At 39.2% G+C, this 23,579-nt stretch overlaps 1 protein-coding gene across 1 annotated transcript; it reads left to right on the forward strand.

The window, feature by feature from the left end:
• Window positions 1–5,381: 5,381 nt before the first annotated feature.
• Window positions 5,382–22,996, forward strand: soat2 (sterol O-acyltransferase 2). The gene is made up of 16 exons (XM_073468804.1): window positions 5,382–5,505; window positions 8,527–8,646; window positions 9,115–9,173; window positions 9,454–9,590; window positions 9,708–9,761; window positions 10,454–10,561; window positions 11,359–11,641; window positions 13,892–13,967; window positions 15,178–15,262; window positions 15,560–15,605; window positions 15,918–16,047; window positions 16,488–16,585; window positions 18,612–18,710; window positions 18,911–19,046; window positions 19,525–19,670; window positions 22,642–22,996. The coding sequence occupies exons 2-16, from the start codon at window positions 8,568–8,570 to the stop codon at window positions 22,687–22,689; spliced, it is 1,584 nt and encodes a 527-aa protein (XP_073324905.1). The 5' UTR covers window positions 5,382–5,505; window positions 8,527–8,567; the 3' UTR covers window positions 22,690–22,996.
• Window positions 22,997–23,579: the final 583 nt, after the last annotated feature.

Here is a 23,579-nt window from a genome sequence, read left to right on the forward strand (position 1 = left end):
GGATATATTTCAGATATTAGTTTAAGAATAATAATACACCATATAACCCTTATATTCCACCTCTAGTAAGTTTTAGATCACACTTTTCATAAAAAAAATCTTTAAATCTTCAGATGGCTCTGACTGTGGCAATGTCTCACAGAGCCGGAAGAACCATTGTGCTAAAAGAGGAAGTTGGTCAGAGGACTGTTCAAAATAAAACACTCAAATATTCAGTGGTTAACATCGGTCGCCACATGTCTGACTTTTGCAACGCTGCACTGGTTTTAACTGGTCTGATGAGCAATTTCGTCTGAACCATGAATTCAAGTCTAAAACACATGAGTCCCGATTGCTTTAAAAAAAAACCTATCTCGTAGTAGAGAGACTTTTAAGCTGTAAATCTTCCCTCCAAAAGCTGCCTGTCAGGGATCGTCTGTGAGATATTCAGTCATTGTCATGTCAACCAAAAGCATGGCAGTGAAAAAAAAGAATTGTGTAGCAACTATTTTTATACTGCTAGTTCTACTTTAATATATATATATATATATTATTATAATTTGCTTTATTTTAAATGTTATTTGTCTGCTATTTATTCTTAATTTACAGCAGTTGTTGAATGTGAATCGTTTTAATTTATATTGATCATGTTGACAGTGTTTCTTACACTGCAGAATGCTTTGGATTTCCTTTGTCACTGAATGAAAATGCATGCAGGTGTGCAGCTGCTGTTGCAACATGAATTTGTTCAGGAGATGACAAATCTTACAGCTCTGTATGAACCACCTCAGATTGAAACCAAAGCCCTTATTGTAGTGAGTCACTTAAAGAGGATCTTGCTCTACGTAAGTCTATATAAGCTCTGGTTGAGACATAAACCAGGGGTTACTGTAGGTTATCAGCAGCTGATACAGCCATGTCTTATCCCTCTGACAAACACTCAGATATAGTGACTCATCGGCCAATGAGGTGTTTAACTTTTAAACCCAAAGTACAGATATATTACATGTACTGTATTACTTGGGTACACTCTGAGCAGATAAGTTGATTGACTGTCTACATCCAGTGATGGACTGTCGCTCCTCGCCACCCGTCAGGCTCTCGCTGTCGACCTCCTGATCAGACAGTCAGGACGTGAGAGTCAAGGGTGTCAGTGGATGAACTGAATGTGTGTGTGTGTGTGTGTGTGTGTGTGTGTGTGTGTGTGTGTGTGTGTGTGTGTGTGTGTGTGTGTGTGTGTGTGTTTTATGAGAGGACAGGAGCTGCGTCTTCTTAGCAGCTCCTCACTCTTTGACTTTCTGCGATCAGTTCAACAAAACAGAGCAGTAACACTTCAGATTACAGCTTGCTGATTACATTGTACATTCATATGGGGTACCAATAAAATACTTTACTTTACTTGGGCATTTGTGTTTAAATTACACAATAAGTACTTTTTTAATGAACCGGTACACTTCCAGGGTACAAACAACGGACCAACAGGATCAGCATATTAAGTGTGTAGCTATGTAGAATAAGGAGTTAACTCCATCTGGCACTTTTACTCATAAATACTTAAAAGAAGACTTCACAGTGTACTAGTAATGTCAATGATGAATAAAAATGAACCATAATTAATAATAATAAATACTCCGATACCATAACTTGTTCAGTGCACTATTTGCACTTGTGCCACATAGACCATATTCACACGTCGGCCAAGTGCAAGTCATAAAAACCTAAGGAATCTGACAAATCATTCATTCACTGATCAATATTTATCATGTCACCACTTCTCAATTGATCAGCATCTGAAAAGACACGTTTGCTTCTGTTAGACATCAGCTAACGTTAGCATTCAACTACTTCCGAGCTAACACTACTGTTTGATAGTATGACAGCAGACAGAAGATGCATTTATTTAAGCCTGGGAGCGAAATGTGCTGGATGTATCCAAACGGTAATGCTAACCAGGAAGTGGTTGAATGCTAACGTTAGCAAATGGGTTCTTAAATATGTTGTTTACTTTGAAATATGACCCGATGTCCCTCCATATCTTCACTATCCATCATTTTTTCAGTTGCTGATCAATCGGGAAGTGGTGAAATGATAACAATTTGTCAGATTCCCTTCAGTACATTTATACGACTCCCAACCTGGAACACAGCCGTATTAATATTATCAGTCAAGCTCCCCACCCCGAGCACCACGTCAGAGAAAAATGGCCAGTATGTGAATGTGGTATATTGTCCCTCTTAAACAAAGTTGTTTATCACAAATTGTCTCCCCCCACCCAGTAGTATTTTATTGATACACCATATATACTAATTATTATGTTATTAGCTGAGCTGTAATCTAAAGCCTTACCAACAGACCCTCCCTTTTTATCATATTGAGGGTTATTAGATATACATGAAGCACTTTATCACATTATTTTCTTAAAAACATTCCCTCTCTCTTCCTCTTCACAAGTCTTTACAGTAAATACTGCATTCAGTTTGACTTCCTCTAAAGGGTGAAAAAGGGCCATTGAACTTTACATTATCACTGAAGTTGAGTGTGTTTAGACGACCTATAGAAACCATGAGTTGAATGTGAATGGCCTTCGTTATCAATCCGCTGTTAATCAGGAAACCACAAAGAAAACAACGATTCTCCTGACGTGCACTATGGTTGTATACCGTTGGATGATTGAGCGTAGAATTTATTTTCTGTCTTTTTGTTCTGTTTGTCTGACATTAAGTGTTACAAATCTGAAAATATCCTGGCAAGGTAAATAATATGTGATACTGTAGCCTAAATATGCAGAAATAAAACTATGACACGAATGGAAAGGTGGAATGAAAAAAAAAAACAGAGGCAAAATGTCTGTGTTTGTTTGTACTTTTGTGCGTTGGCTGGTTTGTTTATAGCGTGTGATTTAGTGCATGCAGTACTCTCTTCTGTAGCTGCTGAGAAACAGTACTGTTATCTCATGAAACTCCTTCCAATAAAGATGATCCTGTGTACAAATCAGTGTTACGCTGTCTGGTTATTACTCCACAACTTTGACTATTTGGTTTTTTGGGGTTTTTTTTTAATATAAATCGAAATACTTAGAAAGGGTCTGTATTTTCACAATTTTGTTATTTTTCCCATGAATATATCTTCCTGAAGGGGCAATATGAAAGAATTTTACTGTAAAATCTTTAAAAATTAACTTAAATTATCAACAGAATGTGAAGAAATAACAGTTTTAACATTTTGTCAAAGATGTATTGTGTAGCAGAGACATCTGCTGAAGTTAGCATGCTGAACGGATAGCCCCAGCAGTCCAAAGTTCCTGTGCTAAGAGTGTTAACACCAGCATGCTCACAGTCTGAGAGGTCACAGTCAGTCAGCCAACTTTCTTAGACTCCAAACTGTGTCATTACAGCATCACGTGATTCAAAGGTGAAAGAAGCGACTGTAAAACAGTGGATAATTTTTTTTTTATTAGCGTCACAACCCCTGGGAAATGACTCGTTTGACTATCAGAATATGAAGCTTTTTTGGCTTCAAGTGCACTGAGCAGCTTTCAGAGGAATAAACGGGGCTCTGCCTCCTGAGCTGTATCCAGATTTATATTATTACAGCCATGGTCAGCTAATAGGACCGCTAGCTGCATGGCTAATTGAACTAACCAGCTAAAGGCAGCTATAGTTAGCAGCAGTTAGCTGTTACTTTGGTGATATGCTGCTCCCTATTTGTTTAAAGTATGAATTCAACAGGTGATCAGTTCTTACATATTGCATCTTTAAAGCATCATTGTGTAGAAATTGGCATTCTGTGCAATTTGGTGCCTTCCACAGTGCACAACACTGTCGTAAATACAAATCCCAGGTCTGTAACTATCTGTCAGACTTAATGTAGGTGCTAACTACAAACAAAACTCATTACATCATAACAATGTTACATTTTGAAAGCCTGTATCTTGAGGTTAACATGTATGTAATGCTGTGATCCTCTCACTGAAGTTACACAGTGCAGGAACAAATGATAGGGGGGGAGTGGCTGAGACAGAGACACCATTCACCCTATTACATAACACTGAACCATCAACATGAGAGAGAGTCCATAGAATATATTACTAACGCTGAGCGGTTCTAGCTCGTTTATAAAATGAAATATAAGCTTCTTTCTCCTGCAGTCCAGTTTATTGTCAACAAATCCAGATGTTGGCAGAGCCAGGAGAGACAAACATGTAACACTGGGGTCAAAGTCATGACCAAAGTCAAGACCAAAAAAATCTAAGGCAACGAGGTGAAAACCCAACTTTGCCACAGTGACTTTCACTCAAAACAAATCGATAAGTAGGGCAAACCAGGACTCAGAGTCAGCCTCCTAACATAAACATCCAAAGGTGGATTGTCAATGTAAAACTAGGTGCTATATGTTGTGTAGCGAGGAGCTTTTGATTCTGGCGCTGGCTGCTCATTAGTTAACCAGCCGTTCACATGAACACCACTGTTAAAAAAATGCTTTGAAACGAATGTCCCCTTCAGCACTGTTTGAAATGAAATTATTGAAATGTTTGCTTTAAGGTTGTTCCAAAATCCTGTCCAAGTTACACACTTTTGAAAACTAGGACACAAAAGTAATTGTACTGTCTCGTCATTTGTTTATTACCGAATGACGCAAAGGTAAATGACCTTTGTCATCATTCTGATCATCGAGTCTAATTACATCTTGATTGATTGGTCTTTGTCGTAGCTGTGGCTTTCTGAGATGTATGCAGTATATACTGCTGTAAAGAAAAAGGTGGTATCATATACTGTTTTCTCATGAGTCTGAAATTATACAGCTTTTGAGACACATTTCCTCAAAGCGGAAAGTTTCCTAATACATTTATTTAAAACTTAAAAGATCCCCTCTGGCAATGTTTTAAACACACAGTATAGAAACACACTGATTTAAACAATAATTCTCCCTCGTTGGAAAATCCAGACTCTCTGAATATTCAAATGTCTGGACACAAGATGTCTCGAATTATGTTACAAAGTCACCTTGTTTGTACACGTCAAACTAGTCACACTTTGTACGAGCATCATTCTGCACGTAGTGAACGTCAAAAATATCCAACTGAAGAAAGTCATTGACCTAAAGCAAAACGCGCTTTATTTTTAGGTGATAAGTCAAAGCAGCTATTTTTATTTTATTTTTCCCCCTCAGTCTTGACTGGCACATTTTCAGCTGTGCCAAGAAGAAAGTGCATAAAAATCAATAGTTAAACACATGATATAAATATGAATAGAGGAGACCTAAGGACAAACTCCACCACTCCTCCATCCACAAGAGGACGTGAAGGGGGAGGTTGGGCAGCTGAGGACCTGTCCTGCCCCAGGCCAGGAGCCAAAAGGGACAAAGTGCAAAATAGCAGCTGAGGGAAGGCGAGGACAGAGATTACAAGAGCTGTGACACACACTCGCTTAAAAACCACTTCAGCAGCTCGCTCTCAGCAGGACTCATCGATTGAAACAGTGCATCTCGCCCGTGTGGACTGCTGACCAAGCCCAAGGCTGGAAGACTGTGAGTATTAATCTGACAATGTTCATCATGGATGTCACATCTGCCTGACACAACTGTATCTGACATCTGTCACTTATGTGATTTTTTTTTTTAATTTCTAGTTTTTGTACACGTTTCTGTTTAAAAAATAACAAATGGATGGACAGATGGATGTAAATTATTAGTAAAATTCCTCAGTTTGTTCTTTAAATGAAGAGGAAGGAAGAATTAAAATGAAAGTGTGGCACCAGTCAGTCAGTATTGTTAAGAAAAGGATCATGACCTGGTTTTTTAGTTTTTCTGAAGAGAAGTTGTGATTTAATCAAGTGCTGCTCGTCAACAATATACAGTACAATAATGCAAAATAATTATTTTTTGGATCCTTTAAAATATAACTCCCCCAATTTTCAAAATTAAAGTGTGTTTACAGGTGTTGGGGAGTACTATTGCATTTGCATAAAAAGGTAGTGTAAAACTTTTTGTGACTCCAGAGGAAGCTGCATGTTATTTTTTGCATTGTGGGTAATGTAGGCACCAGTTTTCTAAAAGGAAGAAGAATGCATGGGGGAAAAAGGCGACATTTTCGGTTCTGCTATATCGATTTTGATCATTTGTTTTTAAAATGTCCATACTGAGTCCAAGAGTGTGATACGCCTGGACTGCTTTTCAGAGCCTACATTACCCACAATGCAGCATAGCTACTGAATGACCTCACTGGAGGCAATTTATCAGGTAACACGCAGCTTCCTCTGGAGCCAAGACTTTTTCAAAACTTTTTTTTCACATGTGCAGTATTACTCCCGAAGACCCGTGAACATACTTTAATGTGGAAAATTGGTGAAGTTACCCTTTAACTGCCGAAAGAAGTGGAAATGGAAGAACGGAAGTTGGAAAACAACACATCTTTATTCTGTTGATAGGGGTTTTTTTTGGTGGAGTAATCAATTGTCGTCCTTGAAATTATTTAATTATTTCATTCATTCCTGTTGCAGACTACGTAAATCAAACCTTAAACAATAAACTATTTAATACTGTTGCCTCTATAGGACCTACATAAGCAAACGAGACCATCAGTGAGAAGATTGGCATTGTTAATGCCTGTCACCGGGTCAGATTCCAACTTATCTGGGTTGGATCAGTCATAAAATTAAAGCTGTTTTTTATGGCGTAGTGCTGGGGATGAATAGACGAGGCTCCCAGCTTGAGGAAAGAAGCTGCTCTGTAGTACTGGAAGAGTACGGCTTTGTTTCACGATCGTCATCCTTCGTCCAGGAGTCTAATGATTAATTTGTTTGTTATATAGGTAAATGGGAGGAAAGCTACAGGCTGTGACCAAGCATGATCCCTCACCCTCATCTTACCCCAAAGAATAAGGGTTTACCTGCTCAAAAACATGTTTTTCTTCCACTCTTTCTTTACCATCTCATCATCCTCAGCCAAAAAAATGTAGTATCAGTATATCTATGCAAAGCTAATCAGCTATATTGACATTTCTCCTGAGACATGATCAAACAGCATGGATTAGAAAATGAGGTCACTCCTTTGAAGTCTCATTTAACACAAATTCTCAGTCAGTCTTCTGTGTATCTTATCTATAGTGTGTGTTAACTTCCACTGGGGACAGTCACAACGGCTCTATCATTTGTTTACATTGTTTGGGTTGAGCTACAATGGCTGATAGTAACCCTCTTGTTATGATAAAGCGCTGAAGGTAACCTCCGTTCAAAACCCCTGACCTATATGTTTCTGCATTCAGACAAGGAGTTTGTGCACTTTATCAGTTTGGGATTCACACGAGTGAGCTCACCACCCTGGGACTGAAGCTCATCAGGAATATTAATGCTCTTCTGCATGAGGCAACCTGCCAGCAATGGGCCTGTGACCTCATTTAATCTCTCAATTTATAGTTCAAGTCCACATTGTTAAACTTCTGCAACTTTTGCTTTCACTGCACTGCTCTCTATGGGTTGGAAGTTTTGATCTATGTCCGGTGATGTCACAGCACTCAAAGACCCCAAATTATACTGACGTTCAGGTTCATACTTTGTTTTTGGTGTTTTAAGTGCCTTAATGAAGTTACTTGATCGATCGATTAGTTGACCAACAGAAAATTAATCGGGTCATTTTTTATGTCAAACCGCCAAATTGTTTGCTGCTTTTTTTCCTTATTTGACAATAGATTGAATATCTTTGGGTTTTGGGCTGGGATGCATTTTTTTTTATATTTTATTGACCAAACTAAATAGACAAAATTAAAGGTCATATATTATACTTTATACTTTTTCATGCTCATACTTTTATTTCAGGTGTCTGCTAGAAAATGTTTATATGCTTTAATATTCAAAAAACACATCACTTTTCTCATAATGTCCATTGCTGCAGCATCTCTATTCACCCTCCGTCTGAACGCTCCGTTTTGGTGCCTGTCTCTTTAAGGCCCCCCTCCCGAAAAGCCCAGTCTGCTCTGATTGGTCAGCTCTCACAGGCCTGGGCAGGCACCACCCACCGTGTTTCTGCATCAGCTTGGCAGATGTTCTTGTAACCCTGGCTGTTCTAGGGACACAGCTGACGGTGGTGACTTTATAGTTGTGTCATCATAACGTTACAGAAGTCAGTGTCTGGAAATGGGCTTTTTGCATTTCTCTGTGGATTGAGCATTTCAATTCTTTCACAGTATTTATAAAGCACCTAGACCTGCTTAAATTAAATAAAAAACAAAACATCAAAATCTCACTATGTGGGACAAGTGGCCAAAAATACCCGATGTGGTGTCACGAATTGGGGATTTTCATCCAGGATTTACTTTGGATTATGATCGGGAAGAGAGCCATGTTGTGAATAAGCCCACCTGTAGGGCTTTTATGCTCTTTCATCCGTATCAGACCAACAAACAACAGGCAAGATTGGGCCAGTGCAAACCAGGCAGCATTAATCAGTCACATATCACAATGCAGGACTCGTATTAGATTTATATTTCCACCATTTATCCTCAGGGGACACAGGAGTGTTTATGAGACTAACCTACAACTTTGATATGCACAGGACTGTCCGCGTGAGTCTCAGCAGATAGTCCAGTGGTAACCATGACGACTGCAGAGCCGCCAAACGGACTGCATCACCGAAACGTCAAAGCCCCTCAGTCAGATGAGAACGCCAGTCATGGTATGGTCAATAATATATTCACCCACTCATACATTTATATTAAACATCTTTTCATTTTTGTTTGGGTTATATTGTGTTGCTTTTTTGGGAATGACTGCATATTTTGTTGTTTTTTTTATTTGTGTACAGACAGAAATAATTCTCTATATATATGCAGTATTTATTTGGAAAAGGTGATAGCAATATAAAGAAATACTGTATAATTCCACTGTAATGATGAATAACATACTTTTCAGTAGATCTGGGGATTCATACAATTCTTATGAGGCAAAAGATAAAAATAGTTTTGCTTTTTATAAGTTGCCTTATGTAGGATTATTGCAGAAATATGTGTGTGGGGACTCGCATTTATCTCTTATCTCGTTACCTTTCCTTCTTAATTTTGTCCTCATTATTAATTCAGGTGTGATATTACCCTATTTTGTAGTGGCTGATAATCTTTTGTAATTTATGTTCTTCTCTCTCCAGCCTGGGGCCGTAATATTGCACAGGAAGAGGATCTAAGACAGTGGCACAACCACGCACAGGTAACCCGTAACAACCACCCGCCAACTTAATTTCAGCCCCTCAATCGTGCTGTTCTTCCTCTTTCATATGTTTTTTAAAAGAGTAGAAACTGAAGCTAAATAAAGTTATCCATCTATCTATCTAAAGCTCTGCATGGAAAACAGGATACAGCCTGAAGCAATATTTTAAAACTGTGCAAAAAAAAAAAATGCATCTTGTTCTGTATTTAGAGTGTGTGGTTAATTCATAGAGTAGGCTAAACACTGAGAATGCTTAAACAAACATTTTCTCCTCCTTTAGAGGGTGAAGGTGAGAGTCATGGAGCAGATCCAGGATCAGCTCAGTAATTTACTGGACCTAGCTCTGACTGAGTCCGTGCAGCCTTTTACCCAAATCCCGTCAGTTAATGGAAAGACGACAAAGAAACCCCCGTCCAGGTGAGGAGGTGGAGGAGGCAGCTTTTACTAGCACGCATTATTCCTTAATGATCTCGGAGACATATTTATTATCGTACTGACTGCAGTAAAACATGTCTTTGTCTTTGCTTGTTTTAGTTCTCAGAGGATGGACGATGGCAAAGTTTTTGTGGCCCGGCCATCACTGCTGGAGTAAGTATGAAAGACTATTTATAATTTAGAGAATGTAAATTGTGTTTTTTTCGCTCTCTTATTTTCTTCTCACAAACTATGAAGTCATCGCCCTCAGCACAGCCAAGGCTGCAAAAACACCAACAGAGCTGATGCAGAAACATGCTGGCCGGTGCCTGCTCAGGCCTCTGAGCACTGACCAATCAGAGCAATCTGGGCTTTTCAGGAGGGGGGGCCTTAAAGAGACTGAAACTGAAACAGAAAAAATAAAAAGTATGGACCTTAAAATTAGCATAATATGGGACCTTTAATTTAGTCGCATAAGTTTTGTTAATAATATCAGGGTGAAATTATTATGAGGAATACACAGGTGAGGGTAATGAGTGGAAAAACACTAGTAACTAGTAAACACTGGAAACAGGGCTGGGCTGTTGAAGGAGATGCAGTGCAGGTGTGGAGGCAAAATCAGGCTGGTGAGGAGCACAATAGAACAGGAGGGAAACAGAGCAAAAGACACCACAGCAACACAGAAAACCAAGAAAACACATAAAACATGAATAAAATACAGCTGAAATGACAGCACCATGACACCCACAGGCATGTTTGTGCTTATTATAGATGAATAAACCCATAAATAAACATGTATACATCACAGCTATTTTGATAACAGTATTATGACAGATTCTGTCTCTGCGTTTCTTCCTCTTCATCAGTGAACTGTTTGAGATCAACCACATCAGGACCATCTACCACATGTTCATCGCCGTACTCCTCATCTTCTGTATGAGCACGCTGGCTGTTGACTTCATCGACCAGGGCAGGTCAGTGTGATGTGTTTTTAGGCATGCGTGTTTAGGACTCTGACACGTCTGATGATTCTGAACTTCCCCCAAAGCCTTTAAAAAAACATATTACTCACTTCTTATCTTCTTTTTGTCCTCATTGTGTCTCTCCCTCCTTCTCTCGATCCCAGCCACTCTACTCGTCTGGCAGCAGAAAGATAGTGCAATCAATCCCTCTGAGTATTTCTGCTGTTGCTCTGGGCAGCTCAGTAATGATTTGGTTTCTGTTTGCAGACACAGGGTTGTGAGTTTCATTCTTAAGTTTCTCCCTGGAAGAAAGTCCCAGCAGGCAACTTTTGTCCATCTGCAAATTATTCAATACATCGACGCTCAATTAGCACCGATTTTATGATTAACTTGATGTCATACAAAACAACAATGTCTGATTTGCAAGTGGCTCTGTTGAATTAAACAAATCCTTTGACGTTTCTGCGGGTGGGTATTTTAAATCCATTATTATTATCGCCAGAGGGGTCTTTTCAGATGGGAGAAGGTAATGGAAAAATATTCAATGCACTTAACGATGCCTGACGTGTATTAAAGCCAGTCATGCTTTAACATCATTTAAAGGGTTATTCACAACCCAGCTTGAAGCTAAAGCAGACCGCAGTGGCAAATGGAGTGCATCACCAAAATGTCCTAATTTCAACTTAGTTTTGAAGTTTTACAATCATTTTTCCTGAACTAAAATTAGCCTTTAAATCTCTTCTTATTAATAATATCCCCATTGTCTGTACTTAATGATTATAATTTGTCATTTTCTAATGCAATCTCAGGTTGGTCTTGGAGTTCGACCTGCTGTTCTATGCCTTTGGGAAGCTAGGGACGGTCACCTGGGCCTGGGTTATAATGTTCACCTACACCCTCCTCGTCCCCTACTACGCCCTGGTTTTTTGGGGATCTATGTACCACAGCTTCTCCTCTAAGTTGGGGCTGTCAGTCGGCGTGGGTTTGGCCCTGTGTGCAGTGCAGACCTACGTACTGGGACAGTTCCCGGTTCACGTGGTTGTACACTACCAGCTGCCACCAGCCTCACGGTTCATTGTGATACTGGAGCAGGTGAGTGTTTAAGGAAAGGCAAGTTTATTTATGTTTGTTTGTATGTTTATTTTATGTGGCACCATTCAGACACAAGGCAATTCAAAGTGCTTCACAGGGGCATGTAAATATATATAAAAAAGGCAATAAGAGAACATTAAAAATGTATTTTCAAAGACGGTATAAAGAAAACCAAATACAAGAGAGTAAATGGTTAATAATTAAAAAGCAAAAGCATTTAGAAGTCAACAAAAACAAAAGCGAAAAAAATAAATGGTTACAGATTAAAAAAGAAGTTATGTATCTGATTTAGTGAATTTGGTGAATATCAAGTATCTTGTGACTCGTGCTCCAGCAAATGAATGATGACTTTCTCACAAAGTTGCACACTCTTTGCAGTCATATTCATGGAGAACAGGGTGCAAAGTTTGGACTGCCTCAGGCCTTACTGATCAAAAATGCCATCCATGTTAGAGGCTCGCCGAAACATGGTTGATATTATCCACTATGTTCTTGCTCATCACAGAAGTAAATCACTGGGAGATATGTTGACTGATTCGTGACAAGAAAAGTCTGCGGGGGTGTGATTTCACATGGACATGGACAAGAGGCATGATTATTCACTGACACAACATTAGAGCACAGTGAACCTAGATAAGAAGGAAATCAATAAACATAACAAACAAACTATTTACAAGACTCTTAGCAAATAATCAGAATTTGCTTTACTGGCCAAGCACACTTTCATCTATAAGGAAATTGGCTTCTTTTTTGTTATTCAGTATAGGTGTAAATGTAAAGTTTGTGACACTCATGGATACAAACGCCTTCATTTATTCAGCAACAATACATCAAATAGGCTGACTACAGAGACTAACTTTAGTTTCTCCTGAGAACCTACTGCTTTTATGATAGAAAGATATATTTCTACAGTATATACTTAATGTAGATAAGCCTTCTGCCTCTACATTCATGATGCATATTCCCCTTCCTGCAACATACAGTATGTGACACCGCTTCAATCACTGCAGTGTGCTTAAGTCGTCAGCCATCGCTCAACTGAGAGCTATGCTGCTGCAGTTCATATAGCATTTCAAAAAGCCTCACCTCCACCTGCTGGGAGAGCTAATCCCTCTTTAGCACATAATGGTATGGAAGCAGCTGTCTGCAGACTTGATGATTATAGCTCAGCAAAATGGCAGTACCAGAGAGGAGGTTTTGGTGTTGGAGATCAAGAGAGTAAAAATGAGAACAGAAAGATTATGAAGGCCACCTAGTCCACTTGTATGAATGTGATTAGATGTTATTAGTCAGCTTGTAGTCAAACGATATTGCATTAATAAGTCGATGACACCAAACGGCTGGTGTGAGCGATTCATTTGCGAGTTCACATTATGTTTTTTGATAATACTTCCTGCAGTATGATTGTTTTATTGCAATGAGAACATCAAGATCCAACAGAATAAACCCAATTAAACTCTTAGGAACGACCTCTGCTAGTAACACCCTGTTCTGTAGCTATCATGATATTCATTGATAATCTACATCATTACTGCTGCCCTTCATCAGCAGGAATGCTGCAATCAGAAAAGCCTGACAGGCCAGAGAAGGAGATGGGAGACTTCCAGCTGGAAGGGCACCAAAAGAGACAGTAGATCTCAGTGTAGCCAACGTTTGAACATCATGCACGCGTACTGTAATACGTCCTCATCCTCTTTATTACAGCAGCCCCGGTCTCCCAAAACCGTCTTAGCGCTGAGATCATTTTAGCTCCATTCGATGGTGAGATAATCCCAGTGCTTAGATGCTTTTGGAAAACTGTGTCCTCATCTGACCTGCATTGGTCCAATCAGTGTATTTGTAATTCTGATGCTGCCCATATACTGTGCCATATTGATTTTTGATGCATAATCAAATCTGTTTCATTTACTTAATTGCCCTTAAAAGATTAAGTGGTTCCCTGCTGTATGAAGTGCAGTTTATGACAGACTAAAAGGACAAACCACTTCTCCAGCTGTGTTTCTGTCTGCCCTGTCGTGCTGCACAGTTCCCTTTTGTTGTTCCTCCTGATTAAGTGTACAAACATCTAAATAATACATCTTTACGTCAATATGCACACAAACAGAAACGTGAGCTTGAGGCTACAAAGGTGTCTCATCTTCAGACATCTTGTCAATTCATGCAATAAAGAAGACGAGCTGAAGTAGAAGCTGTTATTATTGACACACGCTGTGCTTCACTTCACACAATATCTGTATCAATTTTCCTCAGATTCGATTCCTGATGAAGAGCTACTCATTCATAAGAGAAACTGCTCCTGTTGTTATGAAGAATCCACCAAAGGAAGGTACTGTACTGTACTGTATTGTATTGATGTCAGGTGTATTTACTCCTCAGGCAGAGTAATTACTCACAGTGACACTCCCAGACGCAATGACTAAAACAGAACTCAGCAGGATCCCCACCTAATGACTCATGCTGAAGCTAAAACTAACAAGGAAAACACCCACATACAATAAATAAGTTCAAGTATGTGAATCCCCGTGAGATCTTATTGCAACAGTCTGTTTGTGGTGAAGAATGGGACTCCTTTGACTGTTAACTCGTTGAGATAAACGTGAATATTTACTCACTGCAGCGAAGAACTTCCAGGAGACAAACTTGTAGAATAATGGAGCAAAAAATGACAGAAAATGGCTTTAAAGAAATGTGAATGTGATTCTGAGCGAGACTGACAATAAGTTCCTCGATTAACACAGATGATGATTTTGCAATTTCCACAAGAAAAGCTCTGTTTTACCATTTTCAGATATCATTCGTGACTGAAGTACAGCTAATAATTCAGCAAAAGAGATTAGAGGGCTAAGTGCAGACGACTGGACATAATGGCTTAACGATTTTGCGATAAACTTACTGTGCCATTTCATTTTAAAGACAGCCATTTGTTTGCAGGTCCCTACATTAAGTTTTAGAAATGGAAGTGTAAATGGCCGGTAATGTGCCACATAATGAAACAAGAAAAATGAAATGAGAAGCTAATGTCTGAACCACAGATCTTTTTTTTTTTTGCATATTCTGGTGTTTAAATGACTAATAGATACAAAACGTTTTGGAAGCGGTCCAGACACCGTCTGCAATGTAATCCTAGTTAGCAACCAGCTAACACTTTATTCTGTTGAGTTTGAATGAAGTTTGTTTAGCGCTGTTAAAAGGACTGATTCTCTAAATGGAGTCTGGTGGATTTGGCGAGAGCATCACAGCAGCTGTTTCTGGTTTTTACTCTTCAACTTCTTTAGGGATCCTTCAGACTTGTAGCATAACAGTCTCAACCTTTAAGCATCATTACTTTGACAGTTGAAGTTGCCCTCAAGGACCAGTTCCAAAACTTTTGCCTATTAGTTATTTATGCACCAAAATATTTAAACCCAAACCTTTTGCAAAAGTCATTCAAGGCAACGTTTGACTGCTAAAAGCTATTTTACTGCCAGATTTTATGGCTCAAAACTGCACCCCTTCACTCTGATGGTCTTATTTATCAAATTGTCTTTGCTTTTCAGGAGAAAGTCCCAGATTTCCAACATTTTCCAGCTATCTGTACTTCCTCTTCTGTCCAACGCTCATCTACAGGGAATCATATCCTCGGTAAGACATGTTGTCCCTTTGACCTGCTGCTTATGCGTTGTTATCTTATTCTAATGTGGGTGCAACTACATGAAGAAGACGTCCGATTAACTTTGTGCCACAGACCAACAGTATCCTAGAATTTGAGGCAAAGTAAAAGCATTTTGCATTCATTGCAGCTCCAAACCCCTTAGAATCTATCTCAACAAATAAAAAACATACATTTATCGAGCGGAAATATTCAAGGCATCCTTAAATGGATGTCGTAGTGTCTCAATAACAAATGTTGGGTCAACATATCCTGTCTGTTCTTTGCAGGAATTCCCACATCAGATGGAAGTATGTTGGTGTCACACTCGGCATGGTAAGATGAAACTCTTTATATGGTCTGTTGAGAGTATGTATTCATTTTCACATAGATCACCTTTTAGTCAGATTACATAATAGAAGGCCTACGTGGGGTCACTGACTTAGAAAGCATCTGACCTGAAAGTTTCTCACAGCACTTATGTGATAAGGTGAAGCAATCATAAACTACAGGTGCTTGATAGCTTTAATCTGTGACATCTTGGCTCACACTGCTATCTTTTGCATTCGAGTGCTGATCATCAAGAATACCCCTCTTTTTTCTCAGGATCTCATTGTACCTACTTACATTTTATTGCTCCATTTGCAGATCTTGGGATGCCTGTTTTACGGCTACTTCATCCTGGTGCGCCTTTGTGTGCCCCTCCACACACAAGAGACCAACCTGCCGTTTAGTAAACGAACAATGGTTCTGGCTGTGTTCAACTCAATATTACCAGGTAGTGTATGCTCTACTCTCTACCGACATTTTTGAGGCAACCTAAGGAGGAAGTCATGTGCAAAACAAACATATAAATTAAAGGTCATTCGTGACTCCATCTGTAACATCACTTCTGTTTATAACCTCTATTATCTCTCGTCTGTATGAGTCAGCACAAGTTAATGTATCACTTAATATGGTAATAGAGGGAATGAGTCTCTAGTGTTTTTGTGTCTGTGATAAGATTAAAGATGCTGTTATGAAATCAGATGCAGGTATCAAAGACCAAGCGGTGTGTTTATTGCTCTCTTTAAGTGAATGGCTTTTTGACTAAGTGCTGATATGGGAGCATCAGTGTCAAGTTACAATTCTTATGAGAAAGCTGGGAGCGATGCCCAGAATTAAAGTGTTCTTCATAACTCCCTCCTCTCTTTCTCTTTCTCTGTCTGTCTGTCTCAGGTATAATGCTCCTTCTGTTGTGTTTCTTTGCCTTCCTCCACTGCTGGCTCAACCTCTTCGGGGAGCTGCTGCGTTTCGCTGACAGGATGTTTTACAAGGTGTGTGGTTTGACTGATTCTTTGTCGCATCGCCTCTCCTGTGAACGCAGCATTTTCAGATACGCTTGCTTTTCCAAACGGGAAAACGTTTGATAAATGACAAGTGAAATTACAGCTGGGTGGCCTGATGGTCCCAAAACAGTTTAACTTTTCCATCTAGTATATTCTGTTGATGCTGTTAGCTCTTGAACAAGAGGAAAAAAACATGACTTAGGCTTTTGGCTGTGTAAACCAACATTTTTTTATTTTTTTATTTTCACTTTTTGCAACACTCATAAATCAACATCACTATAACTGTTCCAGTGTTGGCCAAAAGGGTAATATGCCTTGACTGCATGTTTAATACGCCTGTAAAATTACAATTAGGATAGCTATAAAGGGATGACTGTGTGCACATTTCTTTAGATGGTGCATTAAAATGAATCGTTTGACATAGTGCAGTGATTTCATTATCATCTTCATCTTTTTGTGCCTTTAATCTGGAACCAGAGCCTGAAGTTAGCTAGCCTAGAAACATGCAAAGCAAGATACACACTAGCCTGAATCTCTCATGGGCGTTTAATGAGAACTGGATACAGCGTTTGACTTCCCGGTTATAAAATCACCTGGATCTTCCGCATTGTGGGATCCATAGAGCATGCATACTTGAGACTTCTGCAGCCTGGATGACAAACTTCTGGTTTAGCCCCTGGCTAACTTGAATGGGGATAAAATGATTTTATAAGGGGGCTCTTCTAAGTGGTTTTGGATGAAAGGGATCAAATTCTGATAGTGAAGAGAGTGAATAGAGTCAGTTAAAGGTTGTGATGCTAAAAAAAAAAGGTATCCACTGCAATGTAAGCTCATGGGAAAATGTTTTTTTGTGCCCCAGTGCATCACGTGATGTTGGAATTGCACGGTTAAGCCACTGTGTAAAATTGGCTTCAAAGCCTGGCACTCTTCCGGGAGGCTTGCAATCTCTGGAAAGAACAAATTCTGCCTACCAACGCTTTCAAAGCAGCCAAAAAAAACATTGCAGCATATCTGTACAAACGCCATGATGTAAAAAGTGACAATGACACTTTTCCTTGTAGAATAAAAGCCAGGTACAGATTTTGAGGCAAAGCATCTTTGCTGCAGTGCTAGGTGGCTAGGTGAAGGGTATAAAAAAAAAATGAAAAAAAAAGTTTTTCTTCCTTTACGCTAGGCTAAGCTCATCACTTCCTGGCTCAAGCTCCATACCTCTTGCATGCGAGAGTGGTATCAATCTTTTCATATTAATCTCATAAAGATAGCAAATAAGCATGTTTTCAGAAAATGTTGAGCTACTGAGTCAGTCTGGTTTGCGACAAAGTTAGAAACAGTTCCATGAAATCTGCTCTCGGTGATTGTGTTTTATTAATCTAATTATGTGCGCCTGATAACAGGGATGCATGATTAAACAATCTACCAGTATGACAGGCCGATAGACACTTTAATCACATATGCATGCAACACGAACGGTTGAGTAAGTCGTTATCTTATTTTGAATGTGTACATTCACTGAATGTGAAGCATTTTATGAGACTTGATGTTCTTTGGATGGACAAAACTACATGCAGTTATTTGTGTTGGCATCTGCAATCAGCCAATATCAGTCAGAAAATATTGGCATGTCGGGTTTGGGCATAAATCCAATATTGTGCAACACTACCTGATAGTACGTGATACCACGCAGCTGTTTGAAAGACATCTGGGCTGTGACAAATAACTAGGCCACACTGAAAAAGGCATAAGCTGAAACTATAGTGCTTGTTTTTCTTCTGCATTACAGCAGATGGGAAGTCCAACCAGTTTACCTCTATAGTAGTTGAAGCACTAAATGTCATCAGCGAAACTCTAGTTGAGATTTGAGGTCATACTTGATTCACTTTCAGGGAACAAGATCATACAGGTTTGGCTCTCACCAGTATCACTTGAAAATGCCCCAAAACTGAAGTGATCCTTCTCTGCGCTGTTTTTATTTTGATTCACACGCCCATTTTACTGCTCTGTGTTGATTTCCCAGGACTGGTGGAACTCTACATCTTTCGCCAACTATTACCGGACCTGGAACGTGGTGGTTCATGACTGGCTCTATTACTACGGATACAGAGACTTCCTCTGGGTGAGCAGAGTGTCAAGACAGCATACTTAAATTACAATAAAATAAGACAATAATGTGATGTCCCATTGGGTTTTTCCCTGAAGTCTGTATAGTAGTTTAACCCTCGTCCTGTAATTCTAGTGACACAAATTCCCCAGTGAACCAGCCTGACCCCTGAACTCTGATCCAAACCCTCTCTGTTCTTGCTCTGATCCCTGCAGCTGTCGCAAAGGAAATTCCGAACAGCTGCCATGCTCTCCGTGTTCATCGTCTCTGCTGTCGTCCACGAGTACGCCCTGGCCATGGGCTTTGGCTTCTTCTATCCCGTCATGTTCGTTCTCTTTGCCATCTTCGGAGGTGAGGGTCACACTCATTATTCAGGGAACAGTTTTTACAGTGATATAAACAGAAATGATGGCTGCTGAAGAGCATTTAAGAAGCAGCTCATTATCGTTGCTGAGGTTAAAAAACACCGTCTCTGAATTGTCTGTTTATAGCTTGTTAAAAATATGCAAATGTCATCTTCTGCAGTCTGGACTGTGCCTTCAGGCTTTCAAAGTTAAAATCTGTAATTATTCACTCTAACAAGCATTTAGTAGCCATTTTTAGATGACAGCTCTCATTACAGTGAGTGAAAGTACACCTGTGAATTATGTCCTTTTCCTCAGTCAGTGGTCATCCGACAAAATGTTTTATTCTCTACTTTTCACGCTCTTGCTGTTTGTCCCTGTCCTGACCAGCGGCCTCACATTTCTGCAATAACACAAATAAACTGTTCCTGATTCTTTACACAAACAAGTCACTGACAGAATTCCCTCATGTCATCCTCTCTAAGTGGTGTTCAACTTTACCATGAACGACAAGCGACGGAGCCCTGTGTTTAACGTCATCATGTGGGCGGGCCTCTTCCTCGGTCAGGGTGTCCAGGTGTGTCTGTACTGCCAGGAGTGGTACGCCCAGATACGCTGCCCTCGGACAGGGGTACGTAAAAGGAACAATACAATGATCCACATATGTATTAAAGGAGTAGTTCACCCAAAAATGAAAAATTCAATCATCATCATCCCACCGCCATGCCGATGGAAAGTCTGGTCAAAATGTCTCTGGAGCTTCACAACAAAACAGCGTTGCAGCATTCCGCTAAACAACTGAGGTAGATGGGGACTTGTTTAAAAAAAACAACAAAAAAAACCAAAACAACATAAAATGGCTACCATCCAGCGTAATCCAAGTCTCCAGAAGCTTCAAGACGCAATCAAGCACCCACTTCAGACGGGATGCGCTCTAACGCTTTTAACTTAGCTGCTACAGTGATGCTTTCATCTTTAGACTAGGATTATGTTGCACAAACTGTATGGAGCCATTTTATGTTTTTTTAGTTGTTTTTCTTGCGTTTGTAAACAAGTCCCCATCTACTTCAGCTGTTTAGGAGAATGCTGCAGCGCTGTTTTGCTGTGTGATGTTTTGTGAACCAAAAAACTTCACCCGTCTTTCGATCGGTATGGGGGTGAGTAGATAATGACTAAATTAAAATTTTTGGGTGAGCTGTTCCTTTAAGGCATACAAAAAATGCTCTACTGAATTTCTGACATGGATTTTGCAGGAAAACAAAAAAGTAGAAATCCTTCAAATGGCATCTATTACTTCTCCCTCATGAAATATGTATTTTCATTCCACAAGTTTAACTGTCGGACAGAAGACGTCTCCTACTTCACACACTTGTGTCCGCTGAATATTGGAGCAGGAGTGGCTCCCAAACTATTTGTGATGTCATAAATCATGCTCGGAGGCCCGCCTCTTAAAATGAGTACAGAGGGAATTTACACTTTCAGCAATGAATGTGAAAACAGACTTCTGGTGTCAAACTCTGCACATGCATCATTCTCCACAGTGAAGCTTAAACATTAACTGGAGGGGAACTTTACTTTTTGTCATATCATACCTGCACATTCTGCTTCGCCTACTGTGTTTTCTTACCGACAAGACAGAGATCGATATATTTTATAGCCACAAAAATGTGGGTCAACAAACATGCTCTCTGTTTATTAAACCTTAGTTTTCTTCTTTACGTCTGTGACAGAAGCAGAGATTTGTCTGAAGTAAAATCAATAAAACCTGACAGAGAATAAGATTTATGGCCCTTTTTTCAGGGTCACAAAAAAGATATGAAGACATATATTACTCTACTGCAAGATTCTTCTGAGAGATTTATTGTTGTTTTTGAAGGCTTGGACAGCTTTTCTACTGGGCTGTGTTTAGGCTCAGTGAGAAGCTGCCTGACTGAAAAACATAAAGGATCTATATCCTTTAAACAGACAGAGATACAGATGCATAAACAGGTAGCATGTGACTGCATGTGTGAGGATATTAAGAGAAACAGCAGTTTGTTTGTAGTGTACGGGACCACGATGACCTCATTCAAAAGTACTTTGACCACAGTTTCTGGCATAGTTGGAAAATAGAAAATTGGCCGCTAGGTCAAAGAACTTGAAACACAAATAACATTCTGGCTAAAATACAAGAACAATAACACATGGATGTATAATACATAAGTATATTACATGACCAGTGGTAGAATAAGTATTCAGATCCTTTACTTAAGAAAAAGTACTAATACCAGTGTTAAAAATACTCCACTAGTAAAGTAAAAAGTACAAAACTTTCTTAAGTTAAAGTGTGAAAGTATTATCAGCAAACTGTTAATGTAAATATTAAATGACACAGTTTATACTGTGTACTATGGGTCGGCCGACCATCAGCCTGGACGATTGTTGGATCTGATTTTGAGCATTTGTCTGATCATTGAAAGCATTTTTTGTTTTTTATCTGATTGCCAATAAAATAAATTAATTTAGAAATGCATCACTTTGGCTCTGATGCAGTATGTAAGCTGCAAAGTAACTAGTTACTCATGTTATCATCTAAATGTAGTGAATAATACTACAATATTTGCCTAATAAGCAGGAAATAGAATAACTCAAGTAAAGTACATGTACCTCAAAATTTTACTTGTGTACTTAGTTACATTCCATCACTGGGTGTAAATATGTCTCTCTATGTGTTGTTTTTGGATGAATATTACTGCTGCATTAATGTGTATGTTACATTTTATTGCTGTAGATGATTAAGGTTGAGCTCATTTTAAATATCAAGTGTCATCATGTTTGTAGTTTGCTTTTCTGTGAGGATTTATTTGTATAGCATTTATCAAAACCATAACCATTTAAACCATAAAAACACAACAGTACTTTGAATTTTTACTCAAGCACAGTACTTGAGTAGATGTATTTAGTTACATTCCACCACTGAACATGTCTGGTACTTGAGTACTTTGTTGTAAGACGTCACGCAGACGCCAGTCACCAGATGAATCTGACTTAACTCCTTTCACTGTTTCATCATCCTGGCTTTGTCGTCTGTTCTTATCTCCAGTCATTCATGAGCATCTGTCGACACACAGACCTCACGCAAACACGTAGAAACACACATGAAGTACATAAACTTAGAGATAACACACCTAATTTACACACATAGGAGGAAGCCCAAGTGTTGAGGAACAGACATTTGTAAAAAATCCGACACGTATTTAACCCTTAAAAAGCCCCCGTCCAATCCCGAGCGTTTGATGTAGTCACAGATGTGAAGGATTTATGTGACAGATGGTCCCAGATGAACCTAACATACTTATTCTACAATAAACTACTGCATCTCTGTTTAACCCCCGGCTAAGGCTTCCTCCAAAGCCAGTGACGTCATACACACACAGTGGCTTAACACAGATAACTGCTGTCTAAAAATAGATTCATAAAATGAGATTATAATGTGATAATGAGTGGATGTTAAATCATATGAATAAAATGTTTAAAAGGATTACAGATAACGTTACTAGAAGGAGGAAGAGGACGAGCGCTGTATGAATATTCAAACAAACTCTACTGCTGCTTCTCAACAGGATGGTTTCCTGGAGTTGGTGACGCCCCGATCGTGGTCCTGCAGTTGAAGCGGAGGAGGGATGACTTGAAATGTATATATAGAAGGTTTTATGCTTGTACTGTTTCTTTCTTATGGTCAAAATGTGACTGTGTCTTTATGTTGTTATTCAAGTGCAATGATGTGGCCGAGCTGCGACATCTGAATTATTTAAAGTTTTATTTGTGCTGATAGTATTAAATACTGTTTAATAATTCAGGCTGTGTAAAATGTTCTTTGTAAAATGTTGTAATGGACCGATTCTTCACCAAGTGATGATAGAATATCCTACTGTAAGTAAACTGTAGCACATTAAAGCAAATTCCTGCAAACTGCAACACATCTCACAAGATTTCAGAACGAGACTTCTCCTTGAACTAGACTTGTGTTTATGGTTACAAAAAGGATCTTTTATTATTTAACTAAATCTCTGTGTGGTAATTGTTTCCGTAATGTTTTCAGACACTTAATATAATAACAACCTCTTACCGGTGAGTAGCAAAAACAAGCACTTTTAATGGACGTAACTTTGATGGTCAGAGTTGCCCCAAATAATTACATTGCAGCCGTATCGTGGCTGCCAGCTGAGGAACTGATTACAGAAAGGTTGTTACGTATGAATCATTTTCACAAACAAACATGTAAATATTGGGCCCAGGTTTAAAAGAAATAGCGGGATTTCCCTTTAATCAACAAGTAGCTTGTTTATGGACAAAGTTTTTTCGATAACATGTTTTGGTGTTTGTGTTAAACAAACAGGATACAACATGATGATCAATGAGCTGGCGGGCAGATTCTCGACCTTTGGATGGAGCCAGGCTAACTATTTCTTTTGTCTTTACGCTAAGCTAGGCTAATTGCCTCCCTGCATATATACAAAATAATCTAGAGTGAGAACATATGTACTGTATAGGGTTGTGC

The sequence above is a fragment of the Pagrus major genome, chromosome 6, assembly GCF_040436345.1.
Source record: "Pagrus major chromosome 6, Pma_NU_1.0".
NCBI classification, from domain to species: domain Eukaryota; kingdom Metazoa; phylum Chordata; class Actinopteri; order Spariformes; family Sparidae; genus Pagrus; species Pagrus major.

Coding starts and splice junctions, on each gene's coding strand:
- soat2 (XM_073468804.1), top strand. CDS start 8,568: ATGACGACTGCAGAGCCGCCAAACGGACTGCATCACCGAAACGTCAAA. Junction 11,642..13,891: donor TCATTGTGATACTGGAGCAG/GTGAGTGTTTAA, acceptor AATTTTCCTCAG/ATTCGATTCCTGATGAAGAG. Junction 16,048..16,487: donor GTTCAACTCAATATTACCAG/GTAGTGTATGCT, acceptor TGTCTGTCTCAG/GTATAATGCTCCTTCTGTTG.